General features: G+C 37.9%; 1 protein-coding gene across 4 annotated transcripts; it reads right to left on the bottom strand.

Annotated features, from left to right (window-relative positions):
• Positions 1–2,897: 2,897 nt before the first annotated feature.
• Positions 2,898–20,871, bottom strand: chst6 (carbohydrate sulfotransferase 6). 4 transcript variants are annotated; one of them, XM_026311497.1, is made up of 3 exons: positions 20,690–20,871; positions 6,587–6,643; positions 2,898–5,667 (listed from the first exon to the last, which is right to left on the bottom strand). In XM_026311497.1, exon 3 carries the CDS (start codon positions 5,534–5,536, stop codon positions 4,340–4,342), a length of 1,197 nt encoding a protein of 398 aa, XP_026167282.1. In that variant the 5' UTR covers positions 5,537–5,667; positions 6,587–6,643; positions 20,690–20,871; the 3' UTR covers positions 2,898–4,339. The 4 variants fall into 4 exon arrangements, with proteins under 4 accessions (XP_026167282.1, XP_026167280.1, XP_026167281.1 ...); XM_026311495.1 differs by having other exon boundaries at positions 6,545–6,643; XM_026311496.1 differs by lacking the exon at positions 20,690–20,871 and adding an exon at positions 8,862–11,383 and having other exon boundaries at positions 6,545–6,643.
• Between the last annotated feature and the right edge of the window lie 1,065 nt (positions 20,872–21,936).

Here is a 21,936-nt window from a genome sequence, read left to right on the forward strand (position 1 = left end):
CTGCGTCAATCACCCGTCCTCCTGGCTGCCGCATTATCCTCCTGCTGCCCCCTACAGTGGAGAGGCGGCTGCTGGAAGTCCAACTTCAATACAGTCTCAATACAATTCAGTACAATTTTTTTAACTCACGTTATCCCAGATGCGAACTAAGTCTCGAGGTCGTGATGGTATTTAGTTGAAATAGTGTTTTCTTCCACCGGAACAGATGCTACAGCAGTGTTTTCTACAGCCATGCAGTGACACAGCAAGTGTGAGTGTAAAGCTGTTTTCTTTAGAGGATAATCCCGTGGGAGCCGCCATCTACATCTTCTACATCTTCTTTCTCAAAAGTTGGAGCCATCAGCTTGTTAACCTGTAGAAACAGATCCAACAGTATGCCACACATTTGCATAATGGACCAGCAGGCCTGGGCGCTGACAGAATACAAATTACAATGTCTATAGCTAAGAAAGAAAGTCAAGATGATCATAGGGTGGTTTGAATGTGATAAATTCAGGACTGACATGTCAGCCTTGTACATCCCATGAGTGCATGTAACGGATGTTTCACATCATGTAAGAGTTTTTAGTCCTTTATTGAGCAAATTTGAAAGCAAGTTTTTATTTTGAAGGCGGCAACATGAAGTTTCCTGTTTACTCTGGTTCTTGTGTTATTTTGTTGCAGCGTGGTTTCTCTGCAGCTCTTTTCCAGCCGTACCTGCAGGAGCTTCTGCCCGAGCACCGAATTAAACTATAAAATCTAGTCTTACTTACTTGTCCGCATCATTCAAAATCATGATTTGTAATTTATTTTTTCAAATTAAATGATATATTATAATTATTCCATATATTTACATGCATCTTTTCACAGCTGCACTTAACAGTATACACTTCTAGTAGCCCATACATTGCAACATTAAATATAAATGTTTATAAAACATTATCTATAAACCTGAATTTCACTCCGGGGATTAATAAAGTCTTATCTTATAAATAACACCCCAGTTTTAATTGCTAATGTTTTAAATTTTACATATGAACCTACCAAGTTTCAAAAACACATAACCTGCAACATGAAAGCCCATTGGATACTGTACAATAACTAATCTGAAAACTGTTTACTAGTTCACTAGTCACGTTTAGCAAATCCTCTACAGTAACCACCATTCACTGACACAATGTAACAAGTAAATCTTTCAAAAATGTAAAAATACCGTAGTGTATATTTAGTCATGGTTTCATACCACTGTCTGCTCATGCTGCCCAGTAACAGTAATTTAATTTCTCCTCTAAAATATCATCTGCTGACTCTGTGTGTCTCCTATTTGTACTAATACAAAACACGAGAAATGCAGCTCCCTATTCTAATACTGTACCTATACCTATTGTTCCTGACATTTTTATTTGGGTTAATTTTTTTCTAATTATTGCACTTGTGGTTGCTTACAGCATATTTGTGTATGTAAATGTATATATAATGTGGCATAAAATATTAAAGAAACGTGCATGTTCTTAACAATGTTAAGTGCAATACTTGAGTGTATATGGCAGAATAATAGTAAACTAAATAGTTTTGACAATATAAATCCTTCTCACGAGGCCCTCTCTGAATAAATACTGGTTTGGTAGCTCTCAATAATCAGAATACGTCAGATCCTGTAACCTACGATATAATTCAATTCTATGTCAAACAATTTACCAGAGTCAGCCAGCAGATGGCGCCCTAATATAACTTATGTACTGCTGAAAAAAGCTTGTCATTCACAAACGCTGTGAACCCAGCAAGGTTTCTGATCACCTTTCAAAGAACAGTAACAGAAAAACAATGACAAGGACAACAGGTTTTATTATATTGAGATCACTTATATTACTTATATTATTTATATTACTATTTTATTTACTCTGACATAGTTTCTACTTCATAAAGCTGGCAGGCTGTTTTAGCACTCTGGTGCCTTTGCAGTCATGTGCATAATGTCTATGTCTATGTAATTAGTTAGTGAACCATATTTTGTGTGTGCGTGTGTGTGTTTGACATGTTAGTCTTTCACTAATTTCAATTCAGTATCACCATAAACTTTCACAGACCTGGCACCTGCTTTAGCTCCATAAAAAGTTCAATATTTAAATAATATTAAATTAAGCTTCTTTTTGGTTGCATGGTGAGGCAGCTGATCCTGAATGAGTAAAAGTGAAATGTATAACTTGAACGGTGCATTGATAAGTTTTATTATTAGCTCTGTATGCAATAAAAATTAATTAAGACAGAGCGCTGGTTATCTAAATAAAATTCAACACCTGACAGGCCAGCATGTACTATAAGTCTGTCCACTTGAAAACCCATAAACATTTCTGCATAGACACTTAAATTGTTCTTCCTTGTCACCACCCCTCCTCCCTCCCCCTATACACCAACAGGACATACTGTACCCAGCAAACACTGCTCCACCTGCTGCATACAGTACATCTCAGACAGACCCAGCAAGATTCTCATCTTCTGCCATATTACCTTACTTTCAATCCTTTCAACAATGTGTGGAATGTTATATATTTTAGTTACATAGGCACCTGTCACAGCAATTAACATACTGAATGAATCCAGGTTTTAGTCTGTTTTTTGATGCACAAACATTTCTATACACTAAGAAAACAGGGGAGCTACTCACTCACTCACTTAAGACAACTGAGCATAAGGCAGTGTGGAAAGGGCTTCAAGAGTCCCAATAGCCATGAACGAAATCCTTGGAAAAACAGTATGCTCTCTATGTTTGCTCTTACAGAATTAAAGGAAGCACATTATTCTTTGTGGGTTTGTCTCTAAAAGTAATAATTTTTCATTTACAGTCATTTGATCAACTTTTAATCTTAATATGAATTGTTTCAATTAAAACATTTGGACAAAAATAATATATGCTCAGGTTCATGTTAAAAAACTACTGTGCTTTTATTTTAGTTCATTTACATTTGATCAATTTCCTAACAGGAAACACTCTAGTGCTTAGAGAATCTAAGCACTAACTACTAACAGCAGTTAATCTTTAATTTGGCTATGAAATGTGGAGTACATGGTTTGATCCATATTCACTGTTAATCATACTCTACTCAAAACACTATTCATTTAGTGCATCAGTGTAAAAACTTGTTAATCAGTCTCTCCTGTGAAGAAATATAAATAAGGATGTGGGATACTTCAGGAAGCAGATTTACAGTCATTTGAAGTAAACAGCTTATTGCAATTCAGGTACATGCACCAAAGCTCCCTGAAGTGTAATGAGATGAAGGTGGAACCATTAACTCTTTAAGTTTTGACGTGTCATGTCTAGTGAAAGAGGGTTTTGCAACAATGATCAAGATTTTTAAATTGACTGAAATTTGTTGAATCTCCTGTTGGGACAGGTGGGGTATTCAGGCTTGACAGCAAGGATACCTAGTTTAAAATAATGCAGATTAAAATTGACATTCACATTCATTTTCTGGTGCACATTGACTGCTGGCAGCAGCTCCACAAAATATAAGAACTCTCCAATACACAGATTTCATGAGACTGGAAAGTTTGCTGCCATTCTTGTGGTAAATGAACATAGCATGGATGGATATGTTCTGTGTCATCAACAGTATGCTTGCAATGTGCAAAAGGCTTAGATTCATTTGTGCAGGGTGGAATGCATTCACAAAGAGTACACAACATTGTGTAAACAAGATGGAAAACTACGTAACTACTTAGTTTTTTTTTCTCTTCTCGAATTCTCTTTGGGTTTTTCCAGACCATGTACTTATCTACCTGCTCCTTTGGTTCCAAATTACACTTTACAACTGCCAGTTCCTGTAAGAATTAAATCTGTGGTGTGTTCACTAACACCAGTCAAAAGTTTGGACACACGTCACCATTAAATTCAATGGTGACATGTATCCAAATCTTTTACTTCATGTCATTTTGCTGTTGCATAAACCTGTCCAACGTTTTTTGAAAACACTGGATTGTGCCAATACAATTAATTTAATTGCTGTTTTACACACAGGCCTGACATGACAGCTGATACTGTTTGTGCAGCAGCTCAGAAAATCTGAATCTGGTCTGTGTCTTTTAGTTTAGATCTGAATTTATGGGATACTGTATTTTCCAGCCCTTGCATCAGTGCCTCTGTTTGTATTGCTTTATGAAATGCAATATAACCTAATGCTGTCATGTATTCATCACAAAATAGCGTTTTAGGCTTTGGCGTCATGCTAGTGTTCCTTCAGTTGATGGATCAGTCTGATGTCACACTGGCATGTGACGTATACAGTCAATAAAGCCTATGTAAAATACAGACTTCAGTTGTACTTTATCTCTAAGTTATAATGTCTTTGTCATTCATGTTTTAACTATTATGGGGATGCTCTGTTTTAGTTGGTAACCAGCTGAACTTATACGGTTCCCGTGGCACCAGCAGATCTATGTCCAGTTTTTTCTGTTCTTTCTCACTGTTAACTGTCCTGTACCCAAGCAAAGACATCGCCCCTTTACAAACTTCCTGGATACGTCTGACCTTGTTGTGTGGCAGCATGGTACGCCAAGCCTGGGAGATGTCGGCAGCATTTCGTGAGGTGATTTTAAAGGCTTCTTTCCTGGAACCTTTGCCTTTTCCATGGGTCACCATGTAGATCCATTCCTCCAACTGTTTGGTTATCTCCAGACCTACAAACTTGTACATGTCAATAACTTCTCCAAGTGGGTTGCGCGCCACGTCCTCGTAGCGGACCATTTTGTAGCGGCCCTTTAGAAATGGAGGTGGCTTCAGGATCGCCCTCTCATTAATGCGCACATGGCTACGGCAGATCTCCTGCATGACTTGGAACTGCACCTCACCTGCTGGTACATTTCTCTGCTCCAGAACCACAGCATTATCACTCACAAAGGCTTTGGCTGACTCCTCCCTAGACCGCACCACGGCACGCGGATCTCGGACCAAGTGAATGATGCGAAGATTTAGACTTGGGTCCTGCAAAAGTGGGTAAAGGGACTCCAGCTCAAAAAAACGTACTTCTTTTAACACTACATGACTGTACATGCTGCAGGCCTCCTCGACCCCACGCAGACCCCTAGCATCACATTTCAGAAAGCAGAGAGTCTGGTTGCTGAACTCATTGCGGGATGTGAGTGGACAGGCTGGTGGTGAGCACAGTGCTCTACTGTGACTCCACATAAACAAGGAGGAAACATTGTGGTGCTCTGGCAGGTAGGCCTCCATCACTGAGAAATCACACTGGAATACGCTTCGTAATAGATCTCTCACAGCCATTCTTAGTGTCCGCGCACCAGGTTTCTGCATTTTGGTCCACACATGCCAAGCTGGTTCCATAAGATAAAAGACAGATGGGTGCTGACTGAACACCTGGCCCAAGAAGGATGAGCCTGATCGCCATGACGACAGCAGAAGAACGTGAACTTTGTCGTTGTGGGGGGCAGAGCTGCAGCGACTGAACTGGACAAACCAGCTGCATAACAGCACCATTGCTGCCCCCTGCAGGATCACCAGGAAAATCATGGTGCTGAGGTTGACTCTGAAGCGGAGCATGATGACTGCTCCAGAGATGACGACTGCTCCAGAGATGACTTGCTCTCTGGTGATTGATGTGGAGCGTTCTCTTTTTTGTCTTCAGTGGAGCTGTGTGTTGCTTCAACAGCTGAGAGTGAAATAAAGCTGAACTAAAGGAGACAGAGAGAGAGAGAGACGTGTAATTCAACAATGTACATTTTTCTTTGCAAATCTCCTCTTAGCAATTCTTACAGTTGGTGTAATAGATTATAAAAGTCAATATAAGCATACAAAGTCAATATAACTATATAAGCTTAATAAATAACATTAGAATTAGAGAATTATATTAGTCTTCAATGTATCTATGAAGCTTGTTGAGCCGAAAGCAACAGTATCTCTTGACAGTGGAAAGTTCAACCTTTGGTAAATTATCCACAGACAAAATGCAAATAACATTTTAATGTCTGTACAAATAGGGCCACAGATGTGTCAACTTTTGCTCCCCTAGTGGACTGGGCATCAGGCCTTCTTTCTGCGTAACTCTAGTGACTTCCACTCATTAACTGCCCTCCCCACCTGGCAAGACAAAATGCTGAGAAGATGAGATTCACTCCACTTTTATGACTAACCTCCCTCCTCAACAGGTGTTTTGCATACCTAGATGGTAAAGGTTGCTACAGCAATATGAGTAAGATTCAGCTCTGGTTTGCAAATACATACACCACCCTGACAAGTTGAGCCGAGACGCTTATATGACTACACTTTCTGCCTCTATTGGTCAACGACAGCAAATGCTCTTATGGAGTGTGCCTATACAAATTAGAAAGAAAAGCAGCTGGATGTAACTCATTTCTGTGAATGCATATATCTATAACTGCATGGACAGGTGGTCCCCTTCTCCAGCTGCTGAGCTGCCAAGAGAGCTTAACAGTGAGTGCATCAGTGCTCCTAGTTAAAATCATACAGTCTACATTAGTAGACCAGGGGAAGTTAATATTATATCTAGCATTAACTGATGATACACTTAATCAGTGTGGGATATCTCACTTGCTTGACTCTCAGGGCAAGGTGCGCCGGCCCGAAAGATACCTGGAGTTTTGTTGCATCAGAGGGAAAGCAGCTCAACTGGTGAATTCGTGTAGGAAACTATTTTACAGGAAACACAAACATATCAGCTTTATCTTTATGAGCTTTAGCTTTGGTCAACAGCCTCATTCATCAACAACATCATCAGCACATCTGTCATGTATTGTAACTGTGTAATCAATGCCGAGATAATAGATAGTGTTCTCATAATGCTTTATTGATCCCCTACCAGAGCAATTTAGGACTGGAAGACAGCAGAGCAAAAAACAAAAAATATAGAGATGAGCTGTTTTAACTGTCTGCCATCCCGCAGATGTAATTCTAGAAATTTCTGTAAGAGTTAAATAATTTCAATTTTATTATAATTACTGAGATGTGACAAAAGAATGAAACTGTCAATGAATGAATGAATAATACTATAAAAGCATGAACTTTGCTCTCCCAACTTCTGTTATATGTTGCAAGTGTAAATTAACTAATGTGCTGATGTGTGAGGCATGTATTTATCACTGCTGAAGTTCATGAAATTAATTTCAAATTCTTGATCTGCTAACAAATGTGTGTAGATGAGCTGAAGGAAACCCTTCAGGGAATATAACATGCTTAACCAAAGAGATCTGCATGGCACATGTGGAAGCAATAGGGTGTGCAGTTTAATGCAAGAGATGGACGGGTCGTAATTTGCAGTAAAGAATTATCGCATCTTCACAAGCCTTCATATTCTTCAACGTTCAAAGTGCAAGGGAAGTTATTGTTCACATTATAAATGTTTTGTCACACACATAGTGCTGTGTGAGACTGGCCAGAGTTTCCAGTGAAGTCGGTTGAGTTGATACAGACATACCTACCATAATCTGTGTATGCATGGAACAAGTCCTGACATGAGCTCATCATGTGCAGACCTTAACGATATAAAGGCAAACACCAAAATGGCAGACCTTTTCCCTCTTTCTTTCCTGCCCTCTCTTAAACATTCTCCTCTATACAGTATCTGCTTTTGTTCACAGCACATATACATGCTAACCAGCTTTCATTTATGTGTTGACTTAGAACCTTTTACTGTTGTAATACTAGGTTAGTCATAAAGGTTTTGTCTTATCAGTACTTCTCATCTCCAAGGCAGTTATATGCTGACAAATTTACTGGAATAGACTGCAGCATCCACCCTTGTCATACATTTTAAAATGGTGGGAGATAATTAAATATTAAGTACTTTTATCACATCATATTTATCTTGTGATCTTGGACCGTTTATTGGGTATTGTTTGTGACATCACCTTAAATCTTATGAAACTTCTGATATTTTATAGAACTTTGTTAATCATCTCTCATCTACAGCTTATCCTGGAACATCCAGGTCACGGGGGTGGGTGGGGCTGGAGCCAATCCCAGCTGACATTGGGTGAGAGCTGGAGACTGGCCTGGGACCACCTTTCCTTCTTCTCTTAACTTATATTCTAGAAACTTAGATATGTGCAATAACTGCGCTTAATCTGATAACACATATATTTATTTAACTTTACTCTTCCTAATGAGCACATACTTAATTTGGTCACAGACAACTCGTAACATTTTCTTACTACCTTACTGGCTGTTTTGAGATTTTTCTAAACGTAATTTGCATTTAAATATTGTATTGGCTTTTGAATTACATGTCTGCTTACAGTTTGGGTATCTTTTGATAATAAAAGTGAGCGTAGCAGCAGTCTGAGCTCAAGTGGGCCTGGTGAGGTACAGCTCTGCACTTTAGTTTCCTTATATCAGAAAGGTTTTTATTATTTAGTACAATACACTGGACAGGAGTTATTTTTATACTGGCTTATGCTTTGGACTAGGATTTATTGACTCTATAAGTCATACACCAGAGTGACCACCGGCTCCTTTTCCCAGAGTGACCCAGGTGGAGGAGTTTTCTCCATCGTGGATGCACTGAAATGAAAGTTGTCAGCTGTCATCATATTAATCTGTTTTATTTGAAGGGTTCTCGCAATTTCAATCACACACCAACTGATAGAAACACCATTTTACTACTTTTGTTAAAAAAGGGGAAATTCAGTTCCATTCTGTGATATCTGTTTGCACAGCCCTGAACCTTGATTAGTCCAGACAAGCATGAAATCAACAATATCTAATGTCCTCTAGCTATATAATTAGGAATTTTGGTTAAAGGGGCATGAGTGCAGCATTGTTGTCTAAACAAGACATATTACAGTCATATGACTTGTCTTTCAGAGGCTGGTCAGAAGATATGAAAAACTAAAGAAAAGAGCATACATACAGGTTAAGTAGTTTCATTTATGTGACATGAGCTATATCACCATGGCCTGACTCCTCAGATGGAGGCTGCAGTATGTTCTGGAGTAACCCTGTAACCAGAAAGTGACGCAGAATGCTGGTCAGTTGTAATTTCAATTCATAAACTGTAAACCCACTACAATCCAACAAAGCAACTAACACTGGATCGCTGCACTGCATGGTAATTCCTGGGTGTTAAGTGGGTGTGACTGTGAGTCACCGAGACTGGATCCAAGTAATGGGCAGTTTCAAATAACTTTCTATTTCCTGAAATCTAGACTATGTTGAATTGTTCAACAGTCTGCCATGCACAACATAGTTATCGAGGATTAATGTTCCACAGCACAATGCTACAGAACTAAATTTCTTAAGCATTTCCAAGCACAAAGTGAGTCTCAATCATGAGAGATTTTCCATCTTCATTTTTACCTGTAGTTTCTCTAACAGCAAACATTCCAGCAAATTCTTGGATCACTGATAAAACCACCTGACCCTAGCAATTAGTCAGACATACTAATTACTAATACATGCTAATTTAGTGAAGCTGTTGCTAACCGCCTTAACTGAAAGTGCAGTTGTATTTCATCAAAACAATGCTGATATGCAGTATTTGCAGCAAGGGTACTCATGATAAAGGAATGAACGACAACTCCCCGACTGAACCATTTAATCTACTGTCCATCATGTTAACGTATGTCTCTGTGGCATTTTTGATAACTTGAGGACAAGTTATCAAGTGCTCCACCTCAGACCACAGCCAATACTACAGTACTGTCACTGAGTACAGTACAGTACAGTACTCAGTGACAAATAAGAAGGCCACAAAATTAACCCGCAAGCGCTTGTATCACATTGTAACTGTATTTGGTTCGGCCCTCGCTGTAAGCTTTTGTCCCTCAAGCTTTCGCTGTTCTGCTTATCGTTGAACAAAACATGCTGTGTTGCCGCTGCACGTGGTGCTCAGCTGCCTGCATGATGTAACATTAACCCAAAAAGCTTGTCAGGGTTGTTTCAGGATGCAGCTGCACAGAGCATGCATGAGTATTAGTGGAGAGCACTATATTCAGATGATAAAGAACCTACACAGAAAGGCGACTCAGTCCCCTCAAACAGTAGCTCACTTCAAAACATTTCTCTGCTATGTAGTGAGTAATTAAAGGATGAACTTTGCATGTCACACCAGAATACTGGTCTTAACACAGCACGCAGCCTTTAAATGAAATCTGTTTGATAGTAATTTTAAGATTTAAAAAAAATGACTGGAGAAAACCCTAAGAAATGACCAAAATAATAATTACGCTAATACACATAATTTGATTATTTACTCAAAAATATGAAATATTTTCAGCTTGATCTGAAGTTAATGTAGGCATTGGTGTGTGTAGGGTAGATGGAAGATTACATAAGCCACACCAATAAATTAAATTCATATACTTGGTAGCCAGTGCTACCATGTTCAGTGATTGTTATGCTAAGTAGACAGTCACTGCCTGTAAACTGAATATAAAGTTTTACATTATATAAATAATATTCTTGACTTTGGACCCACAGCTCTTCATCAACATCATGTGGGATCATGAGAAGGCTGGCAAGATATCACCGCTTGGTGGGGTGCAGAATTATACCCAGGCACAAGTAGGTAAAAAGTTAGAGATTGGGTTTATTGCATGAAACCAAGTTTAGATCCATTGTAATGGTAATGTTTCGTGTGAAGCTGTTGAGTAACATTTTCCATGCCTTTGTCACTAGAATTAAGCCACTGTTTAATATTGTTTGTGCATGTTGTGCATTTTCCCCTTCATGATCCAGACATTTTGGGATTAGGAATGAAAGTCTTCAGAGCCTGTGAGTATTAATGTTATCCTGATATAAATACAATTAATGGATAATATGCACAGTTGCACACTGTTGGTCATAATTCTGCCAGTTTGTCAGCATGTTTAAATGTTATTTGTTTTCCTAAGAACTCACAATTACCCTTTGGTGGGAGGCGACCCATGTGAACACAGAGAATGAACATACAAACTCCCTGCCAAGCCCCAGCTGTGTACTCACCTACAATATTCTACAGGTAACTTTGATTACTTTGCAATAATACATTGGTGAAACATGAATCTTTCCACATTTTTCTGATGGCAGTATGTCTAATACAAGAAATTTAAATTAAGTTTCTATTAAATATAGTTCACTGTAAATGATAATCCAGTCATAGAATCAACCTAATGCTGATGTAAGGTCTGTGATTTTATTTAAATTCAAACAGACTCTTGGACCTTTACATGAGCCAAGAACCTAAGGATTTCAAACTCAACCAGGAACCAGGAAGTACGACCACATTACTCCTGTTCTCAGATCTCTGAACTGACTTTAAAACAGCACTGCTTGTGCATAAGTCTCTTCGTGGCTCAGCACCACAGTACATCTCTGACATGTGTATTGTGCATGTCATATGAACCATCTTGAACTCTGAGAACAGCAGGGACAGGCCTTCTGCTCATGCCCAGAGTCAGGACTAAACAGGTAGAAGCAGTGTTTCAGTTTTATGCAGCTAAAATCTGAAATAGTCTTCCTGATGATGTTAGACAAGCCTCATCTCTGACAATGTTTAAGACCAAGCCAAAAACTTTTCTTTTTAGCTCTGCATATATACACTCATTCTCTTTTAATTTAAGATATTTTTTTTTATTTTATTTAAAATCTTTGGGAGGTGGAAATCTCTTTTACTATTTTTATTTAAATTCTTGCCTATGTACTTTGAACTTGTCTTTTATTTCTGTAAAGCACTTTGAATTACTCTGCGTATAAATTGTGCTATACAAATAAACTTGCCGTTAAAGCTAACATTAATGCAGTAAGTGATAATAGCATTGCATGAGGTCACAACATATAACCAACAATTAGGAGTTAAATTAGCACTGAGCACTTATTCTTAAATCTGTACACCTATTGTATGACTGCCAAATATTGTGATTTATGAAAAAAAACATTATTAATTGTGTTTTAATGGTAAAATGCTTTATTGATCCCCTACCAGAGCAATTTAGGACTGGAAGACAGCAGAGCAAAAAACAAAAAATATAGAGATGAGCTGTTTTAACTGTCTGCCATCCCGCAGATGTAATTCTAGAAATTTCTGTAAGAGTTAAATAATTTCAATTTTATTATAATTACTGAGATGTGACAAAAGAATGAAACTGTCAATGAATGAATGAATAATACTATAAAAGCATGAACTTTGCTCTCCCAACTTCTGTTATATGTTGCAAGTGTAAATTAACTAATGTGCTGATGTGTGAGGCATGTATTTATCACTGCTGAAGTTCATGAAATTAATTTCAAATTCTTGATCTGCTAACAAATGTGTGTAGATGAGCTGAAGGAAACCCTTCAGGGAATATAACATGCTTAACCAAAGAGATCTGCATGGCACATGTGGAAGCAATAGGGTGTGCAGTTTAATGCAAGAGATGGACGGGTCGTAATTTGCAGTAAAGAATTATCGCATCTTCACAAGCCTTCATATTCTTCAACGTTCAAAGTGCAAGGGAAGTTATTGTTCACATTATAAATGTTTTGTCACACACATAGTGCTGTGTGAGACTGGCCAGAGTTTCCAGTGAAGTCGGTTGAGTTGATACAGACATACCTACCATAATCTGTGTATGCATGGAACAAGTCCTGACATGAGCTCATCATGTGCAGACCTTAACGATATAAAGGCAAACACCAAAATGGCAGACCTTTTCCCTCTTTCTTTCCTGCCCTCTCTTAAACATTCTCCTCTATACAGTATCTGCTTTTGTTCACAGCACATATACATGCTAACCAGCTTTCATTTATGTGTTGACTTAGAACCTTTTACTGTTGTAATACTAGGTTAGTCATAAAGGTTTTGTCTTATCAGTACTTCTCATCTCCAAGGCAGTTATATGCTGACAAATTTACTGGAATAGACTGCAGCATCCACCCTTGTCATACATTTTAAAATGGTGGGAGATAATTAAATATTAAGTACTTTTATCACATCATATTTATCTTGTGATCTTGGACCGTTTATTGGGTATTGTTTGTGACATCACCTTAAATCTTATGAAACTTCTGATATTTTATAGAACTTTGTTAATCATCTCTCATCTACAGCTTATCCTGGAACATCCAGGTCACGGGGGTGGGTGGGGCTGGAGCCAATCCCAGCTGACATTGGGTGAGAGCTGGAGACTGGCCTGGGACCACCTTTCCTTCTTCTCTTAACTTATATTCTAGAAACTTAGATATGTGCAATAACTGCGCTTAATCTGATAACACATATATTTATTTAACTTTACTCTTCCTAATGAGCACATACTTAATTTGGTCACAGACAACTCGTAACATTTTCTTACTACCTTACTGGCTGTTTTGAGATTTTTCTAAACGTAATTTGCATTTAAATATTGTATTGGCTTTTGAATTACATGTCTGCTTACAGTTTGGGTATCTTTTGATAATAAAAGTGAGCGTAGCAGCAGTCTGAGCTCAAGTGGGCCTGGTGAGGTACAGCTCTGCACTTTAGTTTCCTTATATCAGAAAGGTTTTTATTATTTAGTACAATACACTGGACAGGAGTTATTTTTATACTGGCTTATGCTTTGGACTAGGATTTATTGACTCTATAAGTCATACACCAGAGTGACCACCGGCTCCTTTTCCCAGAGTGACCCAGGTGGAGGAGTTTTCTCCATCGTGGATGCACTGAAATGAAAGTTGTCAGCTGTCATCATATTAATCTGTTTTATTTGAAGGGTTCTCGCAATTTCAATCACACACCAACTGATAGAAACACCATTTTACTACTTTTGTTAAAAAAGGGGAAATTCAGTTCCATTCTGTGATATCTGTTTGCACAGCCCTGAACCTTGATTAGTCCAGACAAGCATGAAATCAACAATATCTAATGTCCTCTAGCTATATAATTAGGAATTTTGGTTAAAGGGGCATGAGTGCAGCATTGTTGTCTAAACAAGACATATTACAGTCATATGACTTGTCTTTCAGAGGCTGGTCAGAAGATATGAAAAACTAAAGAAAAGAGCATACATACAGGTTAAGTAGTTTCATTTATGTGACATGAGCTATATCACCATGGCCTGACTCCTCAGATGGAGGCTGCAGTATGTTCTGGAGTAACCCTGTAACCAGAAAGTGACGCAGAATGCTGGTCAGTTGTAATTTCAATTCATAAACTGTAAACCCACTACAATCCAACAAAGCAACTAACACTGGATCGCTGCACTGCATGGTAATTCCTGGGTGTTAAGTGGGTGTGACTGTGAGTCACCGAGACTGGATCCAAGTAATGGGCAGTTTCAAATAACTTTCTATTTCCTGAAATCTAGACTATGTTGAATTGTTCAACAGTCTGCCATGCACAACATAGTTATCGAGGATTAATGTTCCACAGCACAATGCTACAGAACTAAATTTCTTAAGCATTTCCAAGCACAAAGTGAGTCTCAATCATGAGAGATTTTCCATCTTCATTTTTACCTGTAGTTTCTCTAACAGCAAACATTCCAGCAAATTCTTGGATCACTGATAAAACCACCTGACCCTAGCAATTAGTCAGACATACTAATTACTAATACATGCTAATTTAGTGAAGCTGTTGCTAACCGCCTTAACTGAAAGTGCAGTTGTATTTCATCAAAACAATGCTGATATGCAGTATTTGCAGCAAGGGTACTCATGATAAAGGAATGAACGACAACTCCCCGACTGAACCATTTAATCTACTGTCCATCATGTTAACGTATGTCTCTGTGGCATTTTTGATAACTTGAGGACAAGTTATCAAGTGCTCCACCTCAGACCACAGCCAATACTACAGTACTGTCACTGAGTACAGTACAGTACAGTACTCAGTGACAAATAAGAAGGCCACAAAATTAACCCGCAAGCGCTTGTATCACATTGTAACTGTATTTGGTTCGGCCCTCGCTGTAAGCTTTTGTCCCTCAAGCTTTCGCTGTTCTGCTTATCGTTGAACAAAACATGCTGTGTTGCCGCTGCACGTGGTGCTCAGCTGCCTGCATGATGTAACATTAACCCAAAAAGCTTGTCAGGGTTGTTTCAGGATGCAGCTGCACAGAGCATGCATGAGTATTAGTGGAGAGCACTATATTCAGATGATAAAGAACCTACACAGAAAGGCGACTCAGTCCCCTCAAACAGTAGCTCACTTCAAAACATTTCTCTGCTATGTAGTGAGTAATTAAAGGATGAACTTTGCATGTCACACCAGAATACTGGTCTTAACACAGCACGCAGCCTTTAAATGAAATCTGTTTGATAGTAATTTTAAGATTTAAAAAAAATGACTGGAGAAAACCCTAAGAAATGACCAAAATAATAATTACGCTAATACACATAATTTGATTATTTACTCAAAAATATGAAATATTTTCAGCTTGATCTGAAGTTAATGTAGGCATTGGTGTGTGTAGGGTAGATGGAAGATTACATAAGCCACACCAATAAATTAAATTCATATACTTGGTAGCCAGTGCTACCATGTTCAGTGATTGTTATGCTAAGTAGACAGTCACTGCCTGTAAACTGAATATAAAGTTTTACATTATATAAATAATATTCTTGACTTTGGACCCACAGCTCTTCATCAACATCATGTGGGATCATGAGAAGGCTGGCAAGATATCACCGCTTGGTGGGGTGCAGAATTATACCCAGGCACAAGTAGGTAAAAAGTTAGAGATTGGGTTTATTGCATGAAACCAAGTTTAGATCCATTGTAATGGTAATGTTTCGTGTGAAGCTGTTGAGTAACATTTTCCATGCCTTTGTCACTAGAATTAAGCCACTGTTTAATATTGTTTGTGCATGTTGTGCATTTTCCCCTTCATGATCCAGACATTTTGGGATTAGGAATGAAAGTCTTCAGAGCCTGTGAGTATTAATGTTATCCTGATATAAATACAATTAATGGATAATATGCACAGTTGCACACTGTTGGTCATAATTCTGCCAGTTTGTCAGCATGTTTAAATGTTATTTGTTTTCCTAAGAACTCACAATTACCCTTTGGTGGGAGGCGACCCATGTGAACACAGAGAATGAACATACAAACTCCCTGCCAAGCCCCAGCTGTGTACTCACCTACAATATTCTACAGGTAACTTTGATTACTTTGCAATAATACATTGGTGAAACATGAATCTTTCCACATTTTTCTGATGGCAGTATGTCTAATACAAGAAATTTAAATTAAGTTTCTATTAAATATAGTTCACTGTAAATGATAATCCAGTCATAGAATCAACCTAATGCTGATGTAAGGTCTGTGATTTTATTTAAATTCAAACAGACTCTTGGACCTTTACATGAGCCAAGAACCTAAGGATTTCAAACTCAACCAGGAACCAGGAAGTACGACCACATTACTCCTGTTCTCAGATCTCTGAACTGACTTTAAAACAGCACTGCTTGTGCATAAGTCTCTTCGTGGCTCAGCACCACAGTACATCTCTGACATGTGTATTGTGCATGTCATATGAACCATCTTGAACTCTGAGAACAGCAGGGACAGGCCTTCTGCTCATGCCCAGAGTCAGGACTAAACAGGTAGAAGCAGTGTTTCAGTTTTATGCAGCTAAAATCTGAAATAGTCTTCCTGATGATGTTAGACAAGCCTCATCTCTGACAATGTTTAAGACCAAGCCAAAAACTTTTCTTTTTAGCTCTGCATATATACACTCATTCTCTTTTAATTTAAGATATTTTTTTTTATTTTATTTAAAATCTTTGGGAGGTGGAAATCTCTTTTACTATTTTTATTTAAATTCTTGCCTATGTACTTTGAACTTGTCTTTTATTTCTGTAAAGCACTTTGAATTACTCTGCGTATAAATTGTGCTATACAAATAAACTTGCCGTTAAAGCTAACATTAATGCAGTAAGTGATAATAGCATTGCATGAGGTCACAACATATAACCAACAATTAGGAGTTAAATTAGCACTGAGCACTTATTCTTAAATCTGTACACCTATTGTATGACTGCCAAATATTGTGATTTATGAAAAAAAACATTATTAATTGTGTTTTAATGGTAAAATGATAAGATAAAGTGCATGAATAGGTTAAGAGTAATCAAAATTAATTAATTAATTACATATATTCAGTAAGTAAAATGTATTTTCAGTTCTTTTGACCAATTCTTTTTGATCAATTTCTATGTAGAACAAATTGATCCAATTACAATTGATCCAATTACATAATTGCCAACACATTCTGTAAGTTTGCTGTATCTGACTGAATGTGGATAGGGTATTTGTGGACAATCAGATTTCATTAGGATCTCTGTGTTTCTTAATTTGGTTTACCAGGCTATCTAAATAAGGTGACTTGACTAACAGATTCAAGCAAAAAATCAAAAAGCATAAATAACATTTTTACATCCATGTCCAGAATCTGGAAATCATATTGGTTTTCAAACATTTTCAATTTGCTTAACACCACATAAGGTTATTTTCCACTCTAATGTAAGGCAAATTTTAATATCTCCACCTGTCAGCATACTCAAGTACATGCCTACCTCGCCTCCACCCGTGCTCCCCTTGTTTTCCTGTGTTTGGGTTATCATGGAGTTGAGGCGAACTTGTCATCAACATGGTGACTGCTGTAAGCCATCTCATGCAATGCAAAATTATATAGATACACAAATACAAAATAAAAAAATATAGTGTTGTAATTGTTAGATTAGTATGGACATAAACCCATATAATGTGCCACATAGTCAGTTATGGTTTAAATGTAAAACTACCCATAAATGTGAAATGAATGAGATTTACCTTAAAATTACAGAGAAAAACTTTAGATGTTTACTATGGATATAAACCTTTATAAAATGTGCAGCATATTTAATTACTGTTAATCAGCTTAATTTTACATACATTTTTCTGTAATTTAAGAAAACAGAAAATAGTATGTAAAATAAATACAGTAAATTTATTGTTAAAAAATTTGAAATGTTAATTGTAGCTAAGAGCTTTAACTCATTCACATGTCAGAAATGGCATGTGTCAGTTAAGGGTGTGTATGTGTGATGGATGTGTGAAAACACCCTGTAAAGCGCTTTCTCACATGTAAAACATTTTTATTTCCCCCAAAATCAGGTCTTCACTCCCTGCTCTGCCTTGTTGCTTTACTTGTGAATTTGGTGTGACTTTCTTACAACTATATACAACTCCTATAGTAACACTATACAAATACTTTGACAAATATATAGATATAAATATATACTGAGGTATATTTAAAGGTTTAGAGCTATTTAGATGACCTATTAATTTTTAAAAAAAGTAAAAACACTAAACATTTCTGGTTCTAAAACATGGGAATTCACTGCTTACATTATAGTTCTATCTTACATTATAGTTAATGACATATTGCCCTATATGAAAGAGACTTATATGGCCAAGTATGGTGACATACTCGGAATTTTAACCCAATTCCAAGGTGCACACACACCCGGAGCAGTGGGCAGCCAGCCAACCCACTTATCATGAAGCTTGAGCACAATTGGCTAAGCATCTCCACTAGCAAAAGGATTAAAAAAATGAGTCATTCATTTTTTTTGAGGGAAAACTGAGAGGCACAGATAGAGAACAAATGCTCGCTGTGTTTGCGCCTGTGCTGGAAACCAGGCTAAAGACTTGCCCAGAGAGAATCGGGGGTAGGGGGCTCTGCAGGGTTGGCCAAGTGACTCAGGATAAAGCAGGCAGTGGAAAAGAGTGAACAGGAGTGTGAAGTGTAAGTGTATGTAGAGCAAAAAAGACATACAGAAACATACACAGTCTTTTTCTGAAACCAGATTACATTTACTGTTTTAAAAGCATTTTAAATGCCATACACTAACCATTAACTTTGTATTAGTCAGCTAATTATTGCAGCTCTAAAGTAGTTTATTGAAACTCACACATTCACAGTAACATTTTTTTTTTGTATTTTTCAGTCCTAAAAATAATTCATAGGAATATTATTAACCAGTTCATGTGGTATCTATTATACATCATGATCTTCCTGGACAGTAATAGTGACATTGTTTGCTACTAGTCTGATGCTGCTGACTGAAACTCCACAAAAAAAACTTCTAACCATCTTCTAATCCTAACCGATTCACACAAACATCAGGCTTTTAGTTTATAGTAATGTATTGTACTGCTGTGGTTTACTCTTGTGAAGTTTACTATGTGATTCTTTATACAGCAGCACCAACAGAAAAGCAGAGATATTTTCACTGAGAAAATGAAGAATCCCCCACACTCCAAAAACACACAATTACAACAAGACGACCCCACAACCCACAACTGTAAACAGCTGTTGACAATTATTAAAACCCTAAAAAGCTCAAGGTAAATGTTGTTATTCACACATTTGAAACACCCAACAGTAAACCACATTCAGTTACATATAACAACTCTTAAAAAAGGAGGAGTAGAAATTATTTTAACGGTTTATAATATCATCTGCAAGGAAACACCCCTTTTGACCCACACATCACTTCTTATCTAAAAACGAACCGTTCTGCTATCTTAGGAAACAAACCATTACTACGCCCTGACACACTTTAAAAAAAAAAACATTATTTGACCACGGCCCTTTTTATAATTAATTGAATATTCAATTATGATCTTATCAGGCAAACAAACCATTCTATTACCACTTCCATCACCCAGCACCCATTAACAGGATCATACCACAGGTACTTGTGCATGAATCAAATGCAGAATCTGAATTTTACTGTTTAAATTATGCCATTTTATTTTGTATGCACCTTACAGGTTGATAATCTTGCCATGTGAGCCTCTGGAAAAATCATATAAAAACCTGGACCTGGTGCTAGCTGTATAGGCCAGGACTAACCTTGATCAAAACTAAGGTCAAGTCAGAATTTCCATCTGCGATGATGTAAAGTGTGAAGTTGGTGTATATGTATGGTAAGATTATCACAGAAAGATGAACTGAGTGCACACACACATCAGAACACATCAGAAATCACCAATGAAGCCCAGGCCCCACTGCAAGCAACTGCACAGTCACTGTTAAACTTTAAAGTACTTAAAAACTAGTTCCTTGAAATACATTTGGAAGAAATATGTTTACAGAAATGATACAATTACTGTAAATGTTGTTCACAGTAATGTTACAGGTGCATGTAGAACCTATTCTTGACTCAAATATATTTTAACTACTTATTCTGAATTGAATTACTCAAAATCAATTACTTCATTATTCATTAAACTATTTAATCACTGTGATGTAAAAGTTTTGAGTTTGAGAATCTCATTGCATTTTGTCTTATTTTGAAATCCTCGCTGTGTTTTGTGCAGTAACTACACTTGTATACGTTTCGACCTATATATATATGTAACAGCTCATAAGCGTGAGTACTGAGAGTGAACTGTAAAATCTGTCTGTGGTACATGTACTGACTTCCACCAGCCTTACTGTAAACTTCACACCAGCCTCACACGTCCATCAGTGGCGGCTGGCTTGACTGCACAAACAGGAACGCGTTCAATCAACTCTAAGTTTGCTTCATTGATGTAGAAGTTTATGTAGAAGTTCAGACACAAACCAAAGTTGGTATCCGCACGGGTCTAGACATGGGTCTAGACTTTTAGGACGAAAAGAACGAATATTTCGTTTTAGTCACGAGCTTCTTCGCGTCGGCCTCACTGAAACTCGCGTGAAAACGGTCCTGACTTAAATGGGGGTGCCTGTCTTTGTCCTCCGACATGTAACAGAAACACCCTACCTTTCTCCCGCCTCACCACGGTCCTCTCCGCTCCTGCGTCCTCCTCGCACTGTCCGGTCGTGTACCGAGGGCAGCTTCTTTGGGACGTGGCCGCTGTGCCCGGTGAGGCAGTGGGATGGGCGGGGGCTGCTGGTCAGTGACAAAGGAGCAGGGTGGTGAGTGCTAGCGCCCAGCAGCAGAGGGACAGACACCGCGTTACCAGATAACCAGAGACCATGTGCTGAGTCACGGGGCAGTCTGTAAAACCTCAAAAGGTGTGGACCAGCACAAAAATAAATGACACATTCTAGCGTTTTTTCTGCACACTCTCCCGCATGTAGCCCAGTTTATAATACATTTGTGGTTTAAGCGCGTTATTAGTTTCAGTGATGAAATCTTGAATTTTAAAACTTTATTAAAGCTGAACGTGAGAGTACATGGCTTACCAATCAATAAACCCCTGTAACAAGCCCAACAAGTCAGGTGCAGATGACCACACTGTCATTTTGTTAAGTCCTGAGTGGACACTTAGTGATTCCCTGACTTACAAGACTTTTACAACCAATTCCAGGTATTATTAACTTGCAAAATATAAACTACATAAATAAGATTATCACCTTGTACTTTCTAGAAAAATATTGGTTGCTTCTGTTTGTTGCTGAAGACCTGCTATATTTGTGTTTTACTCACATCCTCCAACACGTACAACATGAGAGCATGTGTAAGATGAAGACAATGGACATGTTGGTATTATGTGTCAGGTCTGTTTAATGTCTGAGTCTCTGGCAGCAGATGGTGGTGCTGTTGTAAACTTATAAGCACACACACCTCAACGCTATGTTACAACTGTTGGTGCTGGTTTACATCTGCAAGATCTATAGTTGTGATCACACTGTGTTGATAGCAACATTCATTGGTGCCCCCTAATCTATGTATCGTTTCAAGTATGTTGATAAACATAGTGTGTGAAGATGGCCATGTGGTCTTCATTAGTGGATGGAGTTTTTCCAGTTGTTATGGTGTTGGCTCATGAGATGTTAATGATTTCATCCATGGCCCTTTTAGAATTTCACTTCATTTCATGGGTGTGTTTAGCTGAAACACTGAATTGATTCTGGGATATTTGAATTTAATAGAGTCCAGACTAATGTTCTTTAGCATAATGTTTAAGAGAGGATCTTATCATATATGTTATGTAAGAACTGAATTGATCAGAGTTTAGCTCCCCTGGGCCCTGGTACATAAAAGAGATACTGATCAAATATAAT

The sequence above is a fragment of the Mastacembelus armatus genome, chromosome 6 (genome assembly GCF_900324485.2).
Source record: "Mastacembelus armatus chromosome 6, fMasArm1.2, whole genome shotgun sequence".
Lineage (NCBI taxonomy): Eukaryota > Metazoa > Chordata > Actinopteri > Synbranchiformes > Mastacembelidae > Mastacembelus > Mastacembelus armatus.